The 20,998-nt window shown below is 47.5% G+C and overlaps 1 protein-coding gene across 3 annotated transcripts in view; it reads left to right on the top strand.

Annotated features, from left to right (window-relative positions):
• The window catches only part of Tnrc6c (trinucleotide repeat containing adaptor 6C), a 74,759-nt gene extending 54,262 nt beyond the window's left edge, over positions 1–20,497 (top strand). For all 3 annotated transcript variants that reach the window (XM_027425538.2, XM_035447301.1, XM_027425537.2), the window contains 10 exons: positions 3,252–3,371; positions 5,298–5,381; positions 5,638–5,878; positions 9,609–9,776; positions 12,566–12,757; positions 13,196–13,339; positions 15,360–15,554; positions 16,472–16,542; positions 16,914–17,053; positions 17,634–20,497. In XM_027425538.2, the coding sequence (XP_027281339.1) occupies positions 3,252–3,371; positions 5,298–5,381; positions 5,638–5,878; positions 9,609–9,776; positions 12,566–12,757; positions 13,196–13,339; positions 15,360–15,554; positions 16,472–16,542; positions 16,914–17,053; positions 17,634–17,994 (1,716 nt within the window). In that variant the 3' untranslated portion in view covers positions 17,995–20,497. The remainder of the gene's footprint in view (positions 1–3,251; positions 3,372–5,297; positions 5,382–5,637; positions 5,879–9,608; positions 9,777–12,565; positions 12,758–13,195; positions 13,340–15,359; positions 15,555–16,471; positions 16,543–16,913; positions 17,054–17,633) is intronic.
• The last annotated feature ends 501 nt before the right edge of the window (positions 20,498–20,998 follow it).

The raw sequence follows: 20,998 nt of genomic DNA on the forward strand, positions 1-20,998 counted from the left end.
AGAAACTTAAGAGTGTGTATGCTATAGATTGGGAATTATAGTTACTAGCTGATCCTTTTTGCCTGGTGAGATTTTTTTTTTTTTTTTTTTTGAGGAGAGAGGTTGTTCATTTGTTGTAGTTGGGTTTTGTTGTTGTTGTTTTTTTGTTTTTTTCCAGACAGGGTTTCTCTGTATTTGTTTATTGTTTTTATGGTGTATGTCCTAGTTATGGTTGTCATTGCTGTGATGAAACATCATGACCAAAAGCAATTTGGGAAGAAAAGGGTTTATTAGGCTTCCACTTCCACATCACGTTGATCATTGAAAGAAGTCAGTTTAGGAACCTAGAGCCTGGAGCTGATGCAGAAGCCATGGAGGGGAGCTGCTTACTGGCTTGTTCCCCATGGCTTGCTCAGCGTGCTCATCCAGGACTACCAGCCCAGAGGTGGCACAACCCACCATGGGCTGGGCTCTCCCTCCCCCATCAATCACTAATTAATTGAAAATACAGTACAAGCTTGCTTACAGCCCAATAATGGAGGCATTTTCTCAGTTGAGTCTCCTTCCTCTCTGATGACTCTAGCTTGTGTCAAGTTGACATAAAACTGGCCAGCACTCTTTCTTTCTTTCTTTCTTTCTTTCTTTCTTTCTTTCTTTCTCTTTCTTCTGTTTAAGTTTCCTTCTTTTTTTTTGTCTGGTTTATTGTGTGTGTGTGTGTGTGTGTGTGTGTGTGTGTGTGTGTTTGTAACAGAGTATGTACAAGACAGGATCTCTATGTAGACCAGGCTGGCCTTGGACTGACAGAGATCCATCTGTTTCTGTCTCCGCCTCTCAAATTCTAGGATCAAAGATGTACACCACAACACCCAGGAACTTAAAGAGATTCTTTTTGATTTTATGTGCATAGGTGTTTTGACTGTATGTATGTGTGTACACCATGTATATGCTAGGTACCCCTGGAGGCAGAGTGTCAGATCCCCTAGAACTGGAGTAACAAACAGCTGTGAACCACTATGTGGGTGCTGGGATTCAAACCCAGGTCCTCTGCAAGAACAGCCAATGCTCTTGTCTGCTGAGCCATCTCTCTAGCCCAGACCATAAAGATTCTTTTATATTCGGATCTCTGTGAGTTCAAGGTCAGCCTGGTCTACAAAGCAAGTTCCAGGACAGCCAGGGCTGTTTTACAGGGAAACCCTGTCTCAGAAAACCATCAAAAAAGAAAAAGGGCATTAATAATCAGAAGCCAGGCAGCAGTGGTGGTGCACATCTGGTCTACAGATCAAGGACAGCCAGGTTGCAGAGAGACACTGTCTTGGAGGGAGGGGAGAGAATATTAGTTAGGAATCAGTTCATATTGATGCGATCTTTGAACCTGAGGTAATCCAGAGCTCTAATCAATCTGTAATTGTGGATCCTGCAGAAAGAGCAAGAGTCCTAGGACTCTGTGACAGAAACAAAGCTTCCTTCTTTTTTTTGGTTTTTCGAGACAGGGTTTCTCTGTTGCTTTGGAGCCTGTCCTGGAACTCACTCTGGAGACCAGGCTGGTCTCGAACTCACAGAGATCCGTGTGCCTCTGCCTCCCGAGTGTGGGGATTAAAGGCGTGCGCCACCAACACCCCACAAAACTACCTTCTTATGAAGACCTCTATTACCCAGGAGATGTTTGGGGTTTCTGGAAAGTCTTATGTCTAACCTGTTTTAAAAGAAAGTGTGGTAATCCTTCACCTCCACTTGTGACATTTAATTTAAGTGCTGTGCAATTTGTTGAAGTGGATAATTTACAGTCGTCCTGTAGTTCTGAAAAGCTGCACATCCAAGAGCAAGGATGCAGAGGTTCTGGCGCCTGTGAGGGAGGGCTTGTTCATCCTAATGGCAGCTTTTCTGCATCCAGAGTCAAGCAAGCAGCAAGCTTCCCTGGGTATCATTGACGAGGGCACTGATCCCACTGAGGACAGAGCCCTTATAACCTAATCAGTTCCCAAATCCCCTTCTATTTTTTAATTTGTTGGTCAATTTTATTTTATGTGTATGAATGTTTTGCCTGTTTTATGTGTAGTGAGTGTTTGTACCTGGTGTACAAAGAGGTCAGAAGAGAGGGTATCTAAAGCCTGGGACTTGAGTTACTTACAGATTGTTGTAAGCCATCATGTGGGTACTGGAACTGAACCCAGGAACTCTACAAGAGCAAAAAGTACACTAAACTGCTGAGACATCCAGCTGGGCGTTGGTGGTGCACTCTTTTAATCCCAGCACTCGGGAGGCAGAGGCAGGCGGATCTCTGTGAGTTCCAGGCCAGCCTGGTCTCCAGCAAGAGTGCCAGGATAGGCTCCAAAGCTACACAGAGAAACCCTGTCTTGGAAAAAAACAAACAAAAAACAAAAAACTGCTAATCCATCTCTCCATCTCCTGACAAAATTTCCACTTCTGACCACTACATTTGAGAGTGTTTGAGCCTAGGGATTAGGGAGATTCATTTTCTGACCTTCAAACATAGGAAGTCAGTGTTGACCTGTGGGAAAGAACAGGTGTACACAGTGAGTTGAGATGGCTGGAACTTGGTAGAAAAATAAGTTTACATGTGTTAGTGAAGGTGTATCTGCTCCCATGGTGACTGGTTGGGGCACCTGTGTAAGATGTATTCCTCCTGCTGAGGTAGCAGTTAACTGGGTTAGTATCTTCTCCCCTCCAGACCTTAAAGTTTCCCTTTGGCAGAACATAAACTAACCTCTAGGACTGGCCTCAAGCCATGGAAAATAAATGTACAGCTAAAGTATTTAGAGCAAGAAATCTTCTGGCAGGGTGGCCCTTGCTTGCAATCGTAGAATTCAGTAGAGGCAAGAGGATCAGGAGGGGTTCAAGGCCATCCACCACATAGCCAGTGTGAAGCTAGCCTGAGCTGCATGAGATCCTGTCTCAAGAAAGAAAAAAAATTACGTTTTTATTGACAGGATCTTACTAGGTAACCCTAAATGTCCTGGAACTCACTCATTATGTAGACCAGGCTGGCCTTGAACTCAGAGATCTGCCTGGCTCCCACACCTGGCTTAAAACAAAACAAAACAAAACAAAAAACCCATTAGTTTTAGAAGATTTACTACTATCTTCTGTATCTGAACATGTTATACTAAGTTCTGCTGGCCTCTCAAGTTCATCTGTCAAACAGATGCAATATCAGTTAACCACCAGTTTGCGTCCAAAAACAAAGCTGCACACAGATAAAGTGCATGTTTCCATAGAGATGGTGCTTCATTGATATGTTTTCTATTAAACAGGTTCAAGCACAGCTTTTGCAGTTTGCAGCAAAAAACATTGGTCTCAGCCCTGCACTATTAACCTCGCCAATTAACCCTCAGCATATGACGATGTTGAACCAGCTCTATCAGCTGCAGCTGGTAAGTTTTGGAATGGTCCCAGTCTAGAGAGAGACCTCACGTCAGGAAGCAACAGAAACACCTTGACAGATGAAGCTGCTATCACACTGTTTTCCACATTGCACTGTCTTGTGACTGTTGATGAACTAGGAAAGGTTTTGTTCAAGGGTATCACTGTTCCGAAGCTTGTTAATGTCTTGGGCCTATCTATCCCTTAGATCTCTCAGTTTCTCCTCTGAGCCACAGAACACTAAACAGTACTTCCTCACTTCTCCCCAGGATGGTATACACAAAAACCATCATAGGATCATAGAGGAGAAGCTATTCAAACTCAGGTCTCCCAGAACCTCAGTTGAGATCAGCTAATTCGTCCCAGGAGTTCTTAAAAGTTGTGTGGTTTAGGGGCTGGAGAGAAGGCTCAGCAGTTAAGAGCACTGGCTGTTCTCCCAAAAGACCCAAGTTCAGTGCCCAGCACTTGTGGGGAGCATGGTGCTGGAGAAGTAGCTGAGAGTCCTACATCTTACGGGCAACATTAAGTGGTCTGAGACACTAGGTGTGTCTTGAGCATATATGAGACCTCAAAACCTGCCCCCACAATAACACACCTCCTCTAACAAAGCCACACCTCCTAATAGTGAGTGCCACTCCCTCTGGGGACCATTTTCTTTCAAAGCAACACAGACCCCTAACTAGGGAGTCACATGCCTGCATCCCGTCTGTGTGATGTCATCGCCGCCCCTCCCACAAAGCCTCCCTGAAGGGGACAGTACACCTATGAAGTCACAGAAGCAGGGCAGAAAAGGGTTACAGTGCTGCACAGCTAGTGTCTGGGGGACACTGCAGAGCTTGCAGTATTGTCACAAGCCAGGGCTGGGCCTGGGGGTGTGTTTCTCAGCAGGGTCTCTCCTGTGGTGTGGAAGATACAAGAAGAGGCTGGCTTACACCTGGTGTACACAAACAGCCTTTGTTACCCAGCAGGCTTTCCTTGTATGGCTAAGATGGAAGGAAGTTGGCTTGCACCTGGTATATTCTGGTCACATTTTTTTTTCCAGAAAAATGAGAGAAATGAAGTTTACTACTTACTACAGTTTTAGAACTTCTAGAGAATTCTTAAGTGAAAACCTTATCTGCAACTAATGAGGCTTTTTTTTTTTTTTTCTTTTGGTTTTGAGAAAGGGTTTCTCTGTGTAACAGCCATGGAACTCTCTCTATAGACCAGGCTGGCCTTGAACTCACAGAGATCCTCCTGCCTCTCCCTCCAGTGCTGGGGTCAAAGGTGTGCGCCACCACTGCCAGGCAAAATTGTTTTTGTTTTGTTTTGTTTGGGTTTTTGGTTTTTTTAAGACAGTGTAACTTAAGTCTTCTGTGTGTCTTTTCCTGGAGAGAGAGGATCAAATGGGCACCACCAGCAAACTAAAGAACCAGTTCCACCTGAGTCTGGATTGGTGACCCAGTGAGTTTGTTGGCATTACTTACAGGAGCATGAGTGACCTGGACAGCTGTGTCACCAAAAAGCCCACCCCAGCATGGGCTCACAAATGCTGCATCCCTGAGCTCCCTGGACTGCAACTGGCAGGCAGCTGCGCCTGGTAACGCCTTCCCAGCACTTGTTTACTGCGTATGAAACCTCACAGAGGGACTTGTGAATCCGGGGCTGTTTGATTTGGAAATACCTACAGGAGTCCTCTATCCAAAAAGTCTCCCAAAATATGTGTTGTACAGAAAATCAGCAGTATTCAGCCAGAGTATGGTGCTCATTTTTCCAGCTTGTCCAGGAGTCCGTCACCGAGTGCTTCATGCACAAGTGCACCGAGCTTTGGAGACTTCCACCCCATCTTCCAGCCAGTCCAACCTGTAATCTAGATCATTCTAAGAATTTCTTTCTCTGTTTGCTGATGTTACTGAGACTGAATCACTTGTTTTGATGTTGGAATTTTCTGTGAACAGGCATATCAACGTTTACAAATCCAGCAGCAGATGCTACAGGCCCAGCGGAATGTTTCGGGACCCATGAGACAACAGGAGCAGCAAGTAAGTGCCACTCAGACGGACTTTGCCATCGGCTCCGGTTCTAGTAGAAGAGCCCCAGCGGATGACCTCTTAGGTTGATGCTGGCTTTTTTCCAGTTGAGCCTCCTCTTTGGAAAGTGCCAGAACCAGCTAGGTCTGGGATGAGGCTGCCCACTGGTAGAGGCTGAGGTAGGAATGTACTCAGTCTGTAGATCATGCGTGCACTCTGCTCCAACCCTGGCTAACATGCAGTGTATGTGTGTGTTTCCACCTGCCAGGTTGCACGCACAATCACTAATCTGCAGCAGCAGATCCAGCAGCACCAGCGCCAGCTGGCCCAGGCCCTGCTTGTAAAGCAGCCTCCACCACCGCCACCCCCGCCGCACCTGTCTCTGCACCCTTCTGCAGGCAAATCGGCCATGGATAGCTTCCCCCCACACCCCCAGACTCCCGGCCTTCCCGACCTGCAGACCAAAGAGCAGCAGTCTTCACCCAACACCTTTGCTCCTTATCCTCTTGGTGAGTTCTCTGCGTCTTTAAAAGCTACACCAGGTACAGGTGTCAGGTCCCTCCTGTGGTAACCAGGGCTGAATGGCTGGCTATGCTGAAACAGCACATCAGAGGCAGAATCAGAGAGTGGACGCTCCAGACTTCATCTTGAGGGAACAACACTGTCTTCAGCATAGCCCAAGTTCACTACTACCTCAGATACTTAGTACCTGGGAGGCCTTACATGGTGGCACTCACCTCCAGTCCACGCACTTGGGAGGCAGAGGCAGTACTACTATGAGTGGAAGACTAGCCTGAATTATGTAACAAGGACCTAGTGTGATCTGGTGCCTGGGGCTGAGGAGTGGTGCTTACGAAAACACTCTGTTGCGGCAAAATCCATTCAGTTCATTCTAGTTTATCGTTGTTTGTTTTTCAAGACACGGTTTCTCTGTGTAGCCCTGGATGTCCTGGAACTCACTCTGAAGACCAGGCTGGCCTTGAACTCACAGAGATCCTCCTGCCTCTGCCTCCCGAGTACTGGGATTAAAACGTGCGCCACCACTGCCTAGCTACTATTCTTTTCTAGCCTCTGTTCTCTAGTCTCAGCTATAGATAGGAGTTTGTTTCCTTCTGGTCAGTGATGTTCAGACTGATAAAGCAGACCCTCAATAAGGGTGGTTGCTGGCCTGCACTCCCACAGAACGTGACCTGTCAGAACAAGCTTGATGCTAGAGACCTCCTGGCACCAAATGGGCAGCTAGGAGAAGCATTTCAGAATTATCTGCTGATAGCTGGCAGAAATCTGTGGACATGGGACAAGGGGACTAAGTAGCTTCAAATACACATTTTCAAAGGGGCAGAGGCCAGCTGGGTCACAGTGAATAGCTGCCAACTCCCTCTTCAACGTGCTGATACATATTTTGATAGAGAATGGTATAGCATGTCTTCCTACTTGATAATAAATGTATTATGTGGCAGGTGGTGGTGGCACACACCTTTAATCCCAGAACTCGGGAGGCAGAGGCAGGTGGATCTCTGTGAGTCTGAGGCCAGCCTGGTCTACAGAGCAAGTGCCAGGACAGGCTCCAAAGCAATACAGAGAAACCCTGTCTGGAAAACCCAAAATAAGTAAATAAATAATAGCTGTATTATGCCTTCATAATGAAGCTGAAAACTACTGAGCTAGATTGTATCCCCCATTATTGTCCTGTCCATTATTGTCCTGTCCATTATTGTCCTGTCCATTATTGTCCTGTCCATTATTGTCCTGTCCATTATTGTCCTGTCCATTATTGTCCTGTCCATTATTGTCCTGTCCATTATTGTCCTGTCCATTATTGTCCCTTTAGTGGGAGAAGCACAAGTCTCCCTTGGTTACGACCTCCTGGGTTCCAGTTCCCACCCACTGCTAATGTGTACAATTTGCCTGGTTGCTCTTGCTTCAGTTTTCCTGTCCATATGAAATAGAAATGTTTATTGCACAGGGTTCTTTTCAAGATTTCGTGAATTAATAATATGTGAAGCTCTTGGTTAGACATGGTGGCTCACACCTTTGACCCCAGGACTTGAGCTGTTGCGCTAGTTAGGTAGACTTAGGTTTGAGGCCAGCTTGGCTTACAGAGTTGCTGCTTGATAAAAAGTGTGTGTCTGTGTGTGTGTGTGTGTGGTGGGGGGTGGGGGGGTTGTTTGTAACAGTAATCCCACATGACAGATGCATGGTGAACCTCTGTTTTAAGATGGTTATTCAGAATGTACTACACTCCATTCACTGTCGTACAGTGTCTCAGATCCTGGTGTACCTGTCCTCTAACCTGCTAGACTTTGACTTGTAGGAATCACCTTGTGCAATGACTCTTTGAAGTTGGATAAAGATTTATTTTGATAAAAATGTTATGGTATTGAAATTATAGTTATAATATATTTAATGTATGTGATATAACATTTAAAATAGGCAGCTTATTAGGTATAGGAAACTTTGGAATGGACTGTCTGTCGTGTTGGCGCTGGGCTTTTCTCTATAACAGTAATGCTGAAGAGCCACTTAGAAACTGAGCAGCCTGTGACAGGAAACCAGAAGCCATGTCACTCTGAGGTCTCTTTCCCCTTCTCCCTTCACACAGCCCAGGCCAAGGTGCCTTGCCTGTGTCAACAGGAACAGTAACCCAATGACCCGAGAGCTCTCAAGAAGGAAAGGTTCACTGTCACCTTGATAAGCTCAAGATAATACACCTCTGATCTCAGCATTAAGGAGCTGAGGCAGGAGGATTGCTGTCAGTTCAAGATTAGCCTGGGCTATATAGCAAATAACAGGCCAGCAAGGTCATGTACCAAGACCCTTCCTCAAAACAAAGAAATATAAAAATATATAAGATTAAAATTTAAATTTAAGGCCCAGCTGATCCAGGTAATGGTTCAGTAAGTAATGAAGAAGCCTTTGTAGATAACAGGGAGCCTTGGTGTGTTCAGGGCAGTCTCATTCGAGGACACCAGCTGGCTCACCGACTTAAAGGATGACGACGTGGGAGAGAGGACCGCAGGCAGAGTGTTGTAACATCTAGTCCTTGTTGCTGCTTTCCCTGGTAGAGCTGTGTATGGAAATGAAAGCTAGAAAACAGAGGCTGTGAGGAGGATTCCCTGGCAGTCACAGTATGTGACTGTGCATCAGCTTCAGCTGTTGAGCGGAGCCGGGTGCATGGCTAGTGTGGTGGTGCACACCTTTAATCCCAGCACTCAACAAGCGGACAGATCTCTTTGAGTTCCAGGACAGCCTGATCTATGTAACATGTTCTGGGACAGGCACATAGAGAGACTTGTCAAAAAAAAAAAAAAAAAACCAGTAGCAACAAGTGGTGCCCCAGAGCCTCCTTGCTTTCCATATGGCAGTACCTATTTCCATTTGGCCCAGCAGTAAGTACCTCCGTATTTTGGCAGGGCAGAGCCTGTTCAGTTTGCCATAGGACAAGCCCTCAGGCCCACTGGCCTATTTGCCCTTTGTCTTCATTGCCCATATGTCCCATGGACAGTTGAATTTGCATCTCCTGCTCTAAAATTGAGAACTAAAATGTTTGACTCTACTTGAGTGGTAGAGTTGGCTCTGCCATGACAGATTGGAATTATGGGATCGGCACACTAATGTCACACAGTGGTAGTACAGGAACTCACTGTCAGAGAGGGTTGGAAGCACTGGGTTGCTCAGCTGCAGATTGCTCCTCTCCAGCTGAGTGTCTGACCCTCACCAGGATGTGTTGCTGCAATCTTCTGTCATGACCCTCAAGTCTTAGTTATCCTAGCACAGTGCTGTCCTTGCCCAGTCCCCCCAAACAATAATGCAGCACCCACAGTCCAGAGCTCCTGAAGAGTTGTTTCCTGTGTTGCTGACTTGTACAGACCAGCGTGTTCCTTAGGTGCTGTGTCAGGGTTTCCCAAGTGGTGCTGTGGATTCCTCAGAACTTGCCCCATCTGAGAAGCCTCAGAACTCTGGTGTCCAGCACTGAATCAGCAGTGGACAGGGCTGTGAGGCATTTGTCCCTGGAGACTAGTAGCATGCTCACCTTAATTCAGGAGTAGTATTTATTTCAAAAATAATTGTAGGGACTGGAGAGATGGCTCAGTGGTTAAGAGCATTGGCTGCTCTTCCAGAGGACTGGGCTTGATTCCCAGCACCTACTTGGTGGCTGTGCCTAAGGGTGGAGGGTGACTTTCAGTGAGACCTTTCTTCCAGGAAAGGGGCAAATGCTAATAACTCCTGTGCTTGCAGCTGGATTGAACCCAAACATGAATGTCAACAGCATTGACGTGAGCAGTGGTTTGTCTGTGAAGGACTCATCTCAGTCCCAGTCACGCCTCCCTCAGTGGACACATCCCAACTCCATGGGTAACTTGTCCAGTGCTGCTTCTCCTCTGGACCAGAATCCCAGCAAGCACGGTATGTATGTCATGGTCAATGCCCAGCCACCGAAGGTGGCAGTGGACTTATTGGTAGGGTAGCCTGAAGTATATATGTTCATCCCATGCATTTCTATGAAGGCAGCATTGAAAATGCCCCAGAACACCAAAGAAGATAGGTCAGAGCCCACGTGCCCACTATTAGCTCCTTATCTGCCAACAAAAAGAGCCTGTGAGGCCGGGAGAGCCGGCTCCACAGGTAAGAACAGCTACTGCCCTTACAGAAGAGTTGAGGTCTGTCACCCATATTGGGTGGCTCACAGCTGCTTGTACCCGAAGCTGTGTGGCCTGTATGGGTATCTCACCTTTCAAAAAGTAAAACACAAAAAGAAATACTCAGGCTGGGCGTTGGTGGCGCACGCCAGCACTCGGGAGGCAGAGGCAGGCGGATCTCTGTGAGTTCAGGCCAGCCTGGTCTCCAGAGGGAGTGCCAGGATAGGCTCCAAAGCTAAACAGAGAAACCCTGTCTCAAAAAACCAAAAAAAAAAAAAAAAAAAAAAAAAAAAAAAAAACTAGGAAGGAGAAAGAAACAAAACTGCTAATCATCAGGTTGGCCTAGAGTGGTCTAGGGTATGGCTCAGTAGCGGGAGGTTAATGTGAGCTCCAGTGGGCTTGAGTCATGTATGAGGGCCTGAGTTCATCCCCTGAACCAGAAAGGAGCACAAGAAATGAAGTAAAGCATATAGTTTTCTCTTGATACAAAGTAATCCCCTAGTGGTTAATTTAGCAAGGGAATCTCCATGTGACATCTGGGCCCTTTACCTCTGGCCCTGTCATTGTTGGTTTACTCTGTATAAATCAGTGCCCACTTTGTTCTTGCAAAGTAAGAGCACCGCTGCTGTAAAGATACCAGCAGACGCTGGGCGTTGGTGGTGCACACCTTTAATCCCAGCACTCAGGAGGCAGAGGCAGGCGGATCTCTGTGAGTTCAAGGCCAGCCTGGTCTACAGAGTGCCAGGAGAGGCTCCAAAGATACACAGAGAAACCCTGTCTCGAAAAACCAAAAAAAAAAAAAAAAAAAAAAAAAGATTTACAATGTGGCTGGAGTATAACTCAGTCAGTATAGTCCAAGAATCTGTGGCTATAGCCAGAGTACAAAAGGCATGGTGGCACAGGCCTTTAATCTTAGCTCTTGGAGGCAGAGACAGGCAGATCTCTGAATTTGAGGCCATCCTGGTCTACATAGTGAGTTCCAGGACAGTCAGGGACACAAAGAAAGATCTTATCTAAAAAAAAAAAAAAAAGAGTTACTAATATTCACTGAGTATATGACATGAATCTTAATTACTCAAGAAGCCACAGGGTGATGACGACTGGAGCCCAGGTGACCTTCAACCCTGCCCGAGCAAGTGTCTTAAAGTGGGGGGAGGGGCTGCAGAGATGGCTCAGCTGGTTAAGAGCACTGGCTGCTCTCCTAGCGAACCTGGGGTTCAGTTCCCAGCATCCACATGGCAGCTCACAACTGTCTGTAATTCCAGTTCCAGAGAACCTCACACAGACATACACACAGGCAAAACACCAAATCACATAAAAATAAATAATTTTTAAAAAGAACACAATTATTTTTAAAAATATAAGTGGGGGAGGATATCACTGGGGAGATGGCTAAGCAGATAGGACCGTCTGCTGCACAAGTATGAGACCCTGAGTTGAAATCCTCAGAACTCAGTAAAATGGTGTGTGGTGGCATACTCCTGTCACCCATTGTTTCCTAGGGCAAATGGAGAGAGAGTACCTGGGGCTTGCTGGTGAAAGACTGTGTCTCAAGGAAATGAGGAGAGTGATAGAGCAAGACACCTGATGGCCCTGGCCTCTATGCAAACACATAGGTATATACACACATCTAGACATGTTTTAGTTTCTGGGCTGAGGCTACAGCTCAGTTGATAGTGTGCTTACCTGAGACGCAAGAAGTCTGGGGTAAAGTGTGCAAGTACCATGCACACCAAGCTTGGTGGTTTATGCCTATAATGTTAGCACTAGAGAGGTAGAAACAAGGACATGAGGATACACAGCAAGTTCAAGGCCAGCGTTGGGGTGCATAAGACAAGTTAGTTTATAGTAGCACACACTATAATCCCAACTTCTGGGGAGCTGGAGGCAGGAAGATTGGTTTAGCGTCATCATTCTTGACTACAGAGGAAGTTCAGGGCCAATCCAGACTATATGATTCCATCTCAAAAAAAACCAAAAAAACAAAACAAAAAACCCACAGTTCAACGGTAGAATACGTACCTAGCATGTATGAAGCCTTGAATTAGATCCCCCACACTGTAAAGTATAATAATGATGATAATAACAACAGCTGTGCAGTGGTGCACACGCCTTTAATCTCAGCACTCAGGAGGCAGAGGCAGGTAGATCTCAGTGAGTTCCAGGACAGCCTGGTGCACAGAGTGAGTTCCAGGACAGCCAGGACTTACACAGAGAAACCCTGTCTCAAGGAACCAAATAATAGTAACAACAAAACAACAGTAATGGTGTGTGGTTGATAATACTAGTCAGTGTCTCTCAGGGGCAACTAGTCAGTGTCTCTCAGGGGCAGAAGCTTGACCCAGCATCCTCAATGTACTGGGTTTTATACCTGTTTTAGTCGTGTGAAGACCATCCTTGGCTGACAGTTCTTAGAGAACCCTGGGCAGCCTAAGGCCAACAGTGCATGTAACTGCAAGCGGTGAGTGGGATCCTGGACCTGGAAGGGAAGGCTGCAGTGTATCCCGGGTGCCTGTGGCAGACTGTTCACTCAGTTCCTGGTTTCCTGTTTCATAGGTGCTATCCCTGGAGGTCTAAGCATCGGGCCTCCAGGTAAGTCCTCCATTGATGACTCCTATGGCCGGTACGATCTAATCCAGAACAGTGAGTCACCAGCCAGTCCTCCCGTAGCTGTTCCCCATAGCTGGTCTCGTGCCAAATCTGACAGCGATAAGATCTCAAACGGCTCCAGCATCAGCTGGCCCCCAGGTAAGATTATCTGACACTTCGTGGGCCACAGTAAAGGCAAATGTGCCCTCAGCCTGGAGCAGCAGTTAGAGCTGAGGGAGCCTGGATCTGCACTGTGGGTCCTGCAGTCATCAAGTCCTTTGCTTTGGACTTGCTGGCCTTCATGGACTGTGCTGGGGTCAATCATTGTTCTGTGGCTTCCCAGGTCAAGGTAGGAGTAGGCCCGGGGGGGGGGGGGGGGACACGGGACACCAGCTTCTACCTGGTAAAAGCATTCACACCTGAAAGTTTGTTCCAAAAGAATGACTGATGTAATCAACTGGCCAGAGTTGATTACTCAAGGAGTGCCTCTGAGCCTAACTATCAGAGTTTTAAAAATATGAAAAATTGATTTTAACATGTCTTGATGCAACATGAAGGTGCTCTAGTATGCAGCCTTGTTTTGCTTTCCATGAACAGAATTCCACCCTGGAGTTCCATGGAAAGGACTTCAGAATATCGATCCCGAGAATGACCCTGATGTCACTCCTGGCAGTGTCCCTACTGGACCTACCATCAATACCACCATCCAGGACGTCAACCGCTACCTCCTCAAGAGTGGAGGTGAGGAGGGCCATCACCCCTGCCTCCTGTGGGCGGGACTGTGAGGCAGGTAACAGCATCAGACATAGTTGGTGGGCACCTGTTCTGCTCACCTGACCTCTGTGGCATCGGAGGATGCCCGGCAAAGCCTGTGAGAAGACTGACTTGAGGTGTGTTTGTGCTGAGTGGACTAACACAGCTAAAGTATCTGTTAGCGTGTGCTCAGGACCAGAGATGCTTTAGATTTTGGAAGTTTGCAGACTGTCCCTAATCTCAAGCGCAAAACCCAACTTGAAACTCACAAAAAACACTCTGCAGATGAATCTTCAACCAGCAAGTCATCTGCATCATTTTTTACTTTGTTTGGCAGTCAGTCACAGCTTCAGCCATCAGCCTTTCAAGACAAGGGTTTTTATTTTTTGTTGTCTCTTTTTTCAGAGTGGGGTTGTTTCAAGATAGGGTTTCTCTGTATAACAGTCCTGGCTGTCCAGAAACTCACCCTGTAGACCAGTTGGCCTTGAACTCACAGAAGATCTGCCTGCCTCTGCCTCATGAGTTCTGGGGCTTAAAGGTGTATACCACCACTGCCCAGCTGTAGCACGAGTTCTAATAGGTCTTAAAAATAAAAACCTGGAGTCAGGTATCAGGGGAAATGCTGAAATGCAGAGAAGTAAAGGAGCCAGCCATAGGAGAAACAAAAGGGTGACCCTGTCCCTACGAATCCTCAGACTGAATGTAATGCGCTCCTGTCTCTTCCCACCATATATTCCTCTCTCTGCCCAGCCATATCACTTCCTGTGTGTCTGTAGAGACCTCCAGACCTTTATGGTTAACTAGTGGCTGGCTAACTCCACCCTCTGATCTTCAGGCAAGCTTTGTTTGTTAGAGTATAAACAAGATATCACCACACAGCTTCCATCTGTTTTCCTGCCCCATTAGTGATGCTGATTTTTGGCACAGCCTCTTTCAGATACCAGGGAGCAGCACAGTACCAGGCCATACTGTAGAGCTGCAAAGCATGAGCATAGGATGTCCAGAGTAGCCTGTCGCTCATCAGGCCCTCATCAGTCCCCAAGTACTCAATTAGGTCACTACTTCCAGCCTCTCCTGTTAGGGGTGTGTGTGCCTCTGGCTCTTTAACACAGTCAGCTGAGAAAGGAAGCCTGTAGGCACTCCAGCTGCCCAGGAGCTAAGACAGCTCGTGCTTTCAGGTTGCAGGCATCCCTGCAGGAGGTGGCAGAGTAAGAGTCAAGCAGAAGTAGTAGAGCCACCCATCCATCTGTCCTTGTTCCCCCTAAGGGTGGCTGCACAGAGTGGTGAGCCTGTGTGTCCAGAGTGGGGAAACACAGCAGAGGTTCTGCTGGTCTCGGTGCTGGAGAGGGGCCAGCTCTGCCCAAGGTGTGGCAAAGGAGGGGGTGGTGCTAGAGAGATGTGCACGCTGCCATGCCCCAGTTCCAGACAAGCCTGACAGAGGTGGGAGAGAGGAGTCCAAGCCTGGAAAAGGGATCAACTACCAAGGCAAAAAACAAAACAAAAAAACAGAATCCAGTCCCAGCACGAAAGAGATAGCCAACTAGCCCTGGAGTGTTGTTGGATTTTTTTTTTTTTTTTTTTTTTTTTTTTTTTTGGTTTTTCAAGACAGGGTTTCTCTGTGGCTTTGGTGCCTGTCCTGGAACTAGCTCTTGTAGACCATGCTGGTCTCAAACTCACAGAGATCCGCCTGCCTCTGCCTCCCGAGTGCTGGGATTAAAGGTGTGCACCACTAACGCCCAGCTTGGATTTTCTTTTGCTCTAGCCCCATGCTGGAAAGCAGTCACTGGCCCCATCAGCCCAGCAGGCTGAGGTAGGAAGGCCATCTGAAGCTAGGAGTTGGGGGCCAGCTTGGGCCACCTGAGACGGGGAGGCATGAGGCGAAGCACACCATGGTGTTTCCTCACTGCTGGTCTCTCCCATCTGCGGTGTCAGGGCTCTGCCAGCTCCCTGAGCTGTGGTTGCTTCTCGGGGCGGGCGTAATGCACGTGCTGTGTCCGTTCTCTCCTAGGTAAACTGTCAGACATTAAGTCAACATGGTCCTCGGGTCCAGCCTCTCACACACAAGCCTCTCTGTCTCATGAATTGTGGAAGGTACCCAGAAACACTACTGCACCTACCAGGCCACCCCCAGGCTTAGCCAATCCCAAGCCTTCCTCCACCTGGGGCACCAGTCCCCTAGGCTGGACCAGCTCCTACTCCTCGGGTAAGCACCGCCCCCTCCTGTGTGCCTGTTTTATCCCATGCCTCTTAGCAGACCTGAGCCTGGAGTGGATCCATGGACTGTATCCTCAAGAGACCGACCATTCAGCCATTCTAGGCTTCCTACACACCTCAGCCAGCACAGGAGTCTTTTGTTTTTTTGTTTTTGGTTGTGTTTTTTTTTTTTTTAATGCCTTTATTGGCTTTTTTTTTTTTTAAGCTTTATTTTATGTGCATTGGTGTGAAGGTGATAGATTCCCTGGAACTGGAGTTATAGATAGTTGTGAGCTGCCATGTGGATGCTTGGAATTGAACCTGGGTCCTCTGGGGAAAAAAAAACAAGAAAAAAACCAAAAAACGGTGCTGTTAACCAACCGCTGAGCCATCGCTTCAGCCCCAGCACAGGGGTCTTAATTTTTCCACAAGGTTCCATGGAAACATAAGGGCTTTCCATACCAAAAACTAAGGTACCTCAGAAGTGTCGTATAGCTGTCCTCTGGGCTCCCTCCCTTGGCAGCAGAGAAGAGAAGTGACTCAGGCTTCAGTCAGCACCAGTACCGAGGGCTGTGTCCAGCCTTAGTAGCAGCAGTGGTGCTCTGCTGTGTTCACGTCATTCCTTTAACAAGAAGAACTTGAGTGTGTTGTCTGGGGATGGGGGACAGAACAAGGTAGAGAATAGAACTTTGCGGGTGCTTCTAAGGTATCCCATCAAACCTGCCCCCTACGACAGGCACAGGCAGAAAAGGACAGGCCTCCTGAGCTGGCAAGCACATTGAAGAAGTCAGGGTTGTCATGGGCCATAGATGGAATCGGTACCGTGGCTTCCAGGAGGTCTACGACTAGAGCTTGATGTATATTTTAGGTCAGACTAGACAACATGGCCTGTGGGTTGAGTTCTTGTCCCATGCACTTGTTCTCCAGGTTCTGCTTGGAGCACTGACGCCTCAGGAAGAACAAGCAGCTGGCTCGTTCTGCGCAACCTCACACCCCAGGTACAGCTGCTGCCAGGTCACACCCATGGGTAGCTACTTATAGCCAAGAAGGTACCTGCTTTGCCCCTGGAGCAGGTAACTGTCTGTGTCAGGCATCTTCCTTCAGGGCCTAGAGGCAGAGGCAAGTGTGAATGACAGGTCAGTGTGGGCAAACAGCCAGGTGCTTCTCTCAGCCATGTTCCTGGTGGCTTAGTTGCCCTTCAGCAGCTGAAAACATAATTTTATAAAGAGAACCTGTTCAAGGGAATTCACCCACCTCAGACATAGGAGGATGTGCTGTAGTCTGCAGTACACCCAGCTTTCATACTGCTGCTGCAGAGCACAGCAAGAGCTCGGAGGAAAGCATGGTGTGCCCTTTGCTTCCTCCTCAGATTGACGGTTCTACACTGCGGACGCTGTGTTTGCAGCATGGGCCTCTCATCACATTCCACCTGAATCTGACCCAAGGCAATGCTGTGGTCCGTTACAGCTCCAAGGAAGAAGCCGCCAAGGCCCAGAAGTCTCTGCACATGTATGTTTTTCCTCAGCCCCTTCATACTGCCACGTAGCCCCAAGTGCCCAGTTCTGTTAGGTGGAGTGAATGAGTGTTGTGGCACTGCCCCCATCCTGCAGCAGCACAGGCACCCCAATCAGATCTGTGTCCTTTCCTAGCCAACGTCAGAGTATGGACAGACTTCCCCCCTCCTGCAGCCTTATAGACAGCATCCTCGGCCTGTGTCTTCTCCTAGTCACTGTTTGTATCTGTGTGTCTGTCCCCTAGGAAGAGTCTAAAGGGAGCCTCTAGCCACCCAGGCTCCAGGGTTGCTCACAGCAGCCCACTGCCCACTTGAGGGTGCTTTCCATGCAGAATACAGAAAGACCTGCTCTGGGATGTCACCACTGATGCCAGCTAGCCCCCGTTGTACAGCGCATGTAAACTTGTACTCCACACACAAATCCTCTGTGGCTGGCTGCCAGGAATTAACAGTGACAACACAGCCAAGAGGCTAGGTCATGATAGCCTGTGCCATGGCAATCCTTTTGTCTGTCTTTCCTGGTAGCACACACTCAGGACTTGGGGTGGCACACTTAGCCTTTTTCTTGCCTTCTAGGTGTGTACTGGGGAACACCACCATCTTGGCTGAGTTCGCTGGTGAAGAAGAAGTGAATCGGTTCCTGGCCCAAGGCCAAGCCTTGCCACCCACCTCCAGCTGGCAACCCAGCAGTGGGGGCAGCCAGCCCAGGCTGGGCTCCTCGGGCAGCACCCATGGCCTGGTGCGCAGCGACACTGCCCACTGGAGCACCCCGTGTCTGAGTGGCAAAGGCAGCAGTGAGCTGCTGTGGGGTGGGGTGCCCCAGTACTCCAGCAGTCTGTGGGGCCCGCCCAGTGCTGATGATGCCAGGGTGATTGGCAGCCCCACACCTCTCAACACTCTGCTGCCTGGGGACCTGCTCAGTGGCGAGTCCATGTAGGGGTCACCGTCATTGGGGTGGAGAGAGCTGAGCATGCCAGGCCCGACTCTGAGGCCCCCTCGGATGGACAGGCTGCCCCTTGGAGTACCTCTGTCCAGTTCTGAAGATGACCCTTGGCCTCAGCCCTTGTGAACTGTTGAAGACAGTGCGGGCTGCGTTTGGTCAGTGTCACGTGCTAACGCCAGGATGTTCCTCATAGCTTTTTATTTTATGTCGTCTTATGTTTGTACGGTGTGGTGTCATTTTGAGTTTTAAGTATAAAAGCTGCTTAGAATAGTTTATCATGAAGGGCACTTTTCAGACTGTGGGCTGGAAAGGGTTATTTTATGGTGGGGTGGGGGGGAGACTTGAAGCCTATTTAAAGTGAGCCTGTGACGATTATGCACATTACCAGAGGCGGTGGGCGGGGCGGGGTGGGGCGCAGGTGAGGCGTGGCCACTGCTCCGCCCCTCCTGGATCCGCCTATGCACATTACCTTGTTTCATTACTTTGTCATGTCATTTTTTTTATCCCAAAAAATTATTTTTTAAAAGTTAAAAAAAAAAGACATATCAAACATGCAAATACTTGAACCCAGCAGGCCAATACTGAAATGTGAACACTTCCACGTTGACATCTGTGCACAGAAACAGGCTCTAGGAAATGTCTACGTTCATAGCCTACATGTGCGTGTGTGCGTGTGCTTGTGGAGCAGTGTGTGTGCACGTGCGCTCGTGCACGATTAGTGCTAACTGTGCGCGTGTTTGAGTGTGTGTGCGGGATTTAACTGTGGGTTTCCCTTTTATTCAGTATATGCTTTTTTTTTTTTTTTTTTTTTTTTTTTTTTTTTGGCGAATTGGTCAAACGTTCTCATTGTTGTTCACTTCTAACTTTGCACTGAGGTGTCTCTGCCCTCCTCCCTTCAGCTAATCCGAAACAGTAAAGAGAGTTCATGGGACAGGGCTGGTGACAATTCATGTGTAAATGTTTACTCAAGGACTCTTATTGCATTTAAAGTTACAGTGTATATCTCTGGAGAAATAATATGTCTATCTACCTTTAGCAGCTTTTCATTGTGGACTAATGCAAGAAGATTATTACCAGAGTATTGCACCATTTCCCATCTGGAATATAAAGTTAAAGAGAAAACAAAACTGTTGTTGAACTGTGGCCATAGATACTTGTAGAGAATGGGTGTCCCGCAAGGAGCGGGAACAAGCACTTGGACATGGGTTGTGACTGCTTTTGGAGGAGCTGTGGTTTGGGCTCCCACCTGTTTACAGACCTTTTCTCTCCTTCAGACTTTAAAATAAAAATTTTAAAAAAATTTTAAAAATTTAAAAGGAATAAAAAAAAAAGACTTCCATCGTAAAAAAAACAAAAACAAGCAAACAAACAGAAACCTATTTTCAGAATGCAGATGTGTTACTTCAGAGCTCTGGGATGGGGCGTGCTGGGACGTGCTGTTCCCCTGCAGCCATCATGGACTCTGTCGGTTGTCTTCACCCTTCCTCAAGGTGATGAGGCAGTGTGGTCTCTGTCTTGCACACACCGGCCAGCTCTCAGGAAAGCCAGGGCTCCCGGGGGCAGCTCCACACCATTTCATGTATTTTTAAACCCAACTCCTAGCACTGAAGATGTTATTTAAAAAAAGAAAAGAAAAAGAAAAAAAAAAAGAAAAAGAAGAAAAGAAAAAAAAAAAACACACACACACACAAAGAAGAAAAATACCTAATCTCTAATGTGTAGCAGTTACATATTTACCAAATAATGGACTCAAAAGAAATAGATGTTTGAAGAGTGCTTTATATATTAAAAATTGCTTTATGTTTTAAAGATGATCAATGTTTTGATTGTTTTGCAAGGAAGAAAGACAATGAAATAACACACCCTCAAGTATGTTTTAAAAAAATATATGAACATTGTACTCCCTGCCTATGTGGTCAGGAAACTTGTGCATTACATTTTTTAATTAGCTTTTTAATGGTTTTATCAAGACAAGGAAGAAAGCAAGTCCCGCAGGACCACAGAGAAACGCTGGTTTTCCAGAGGACCGTGAACTATGCACAACTGGGCTCATCACGTCTCCACGGAACGGCCCTCCTCAGAGTGGCTGCGCTCATCGTCATTACCTGCGTCCTGGGTATTTGATGTATGTATACCCAAGTATGTATATCAAATATGTACGTGCGTGTGCGTGCGTGCGTGCGTGTGCTCCCAGACGTACAGCTTGCCATGCTGGCATTTAGCACTGAGTTGTAGAAAAACTCCTAATGTTTTAAAACTGGGGATGGAAGTAAAGGATGTTTGCAGTTTTTGTGGGTCCCTCCCTTTCTCCTTTTTTTTTTTTTTAACCTTTTAAATTTAAAATGTCTCTGACTCTAAGATTAAAAGAAAAGAGTTTGTGGCGCTTAATGCCCCTCCTCCTCATGGGATGTGGTGGTTGGACACACACCGGAGGTTGCTTTCAAAAATACAGCGCTTTGTTGAGTCTTAATAAACTGCGGTTTTTCTTGGCTGTTCACTATTGCTGGTTCTGTCATCTGTAAGAGGCAGGGACTTCCTTTTCCACTTGTGGGGACAGCCTACTGTGTCTGCTGAGTTTGCATTGGTTCCTGGCTAAACTAACAGTCATGGCTGTTGCACTTAAAATTGTAGCCTTGCTATTTGGTTTTGCTGAGACTATTTGGATCCTGTCAGTAGCCACTGGGAGGCCTAACAGCTTCCAAGTCCTCCTGGCTTGAACTGGATGCATCTGAAGACCAGTGTTGCCCAGACCAGAAGTGGGTGGAGCCAGGGGCTGCAGGTTCTCTCAGGCACCGCTGCCCCATACTCATTGGCGCATGCCTGGTGCAGGCATTAAGAGAGAAACTAGAGGCAGGGATGTAGCTCGGTAGTAGGGCCTTTGTGTGCAGGCACAAGGTTCCACCCGCAGAGCTATCTGGAGAAAAGCACAGTAGTGTGCGCCTGTAGTCCCAGCACTCGGGAGGCTTGAGTAGCACCGCCTGAGTCCAAGGCTCAAGAC

Source organism: Cricetulus griseus, chromosome 7 (assembly GCF_003668045.3).
Source record: "Cricetulus griseus strain 17A/GY chromosome 7, alternate assembly CriGri-PICRH-1.0, whole genome shotgun sequence".
Classification (NCBI taxonomy): Eukaryota; Metazoa; Chordata; class Mammalia; order Rodentia; family Cricetidae; genus Cricetulus; species Cricetulus griseus.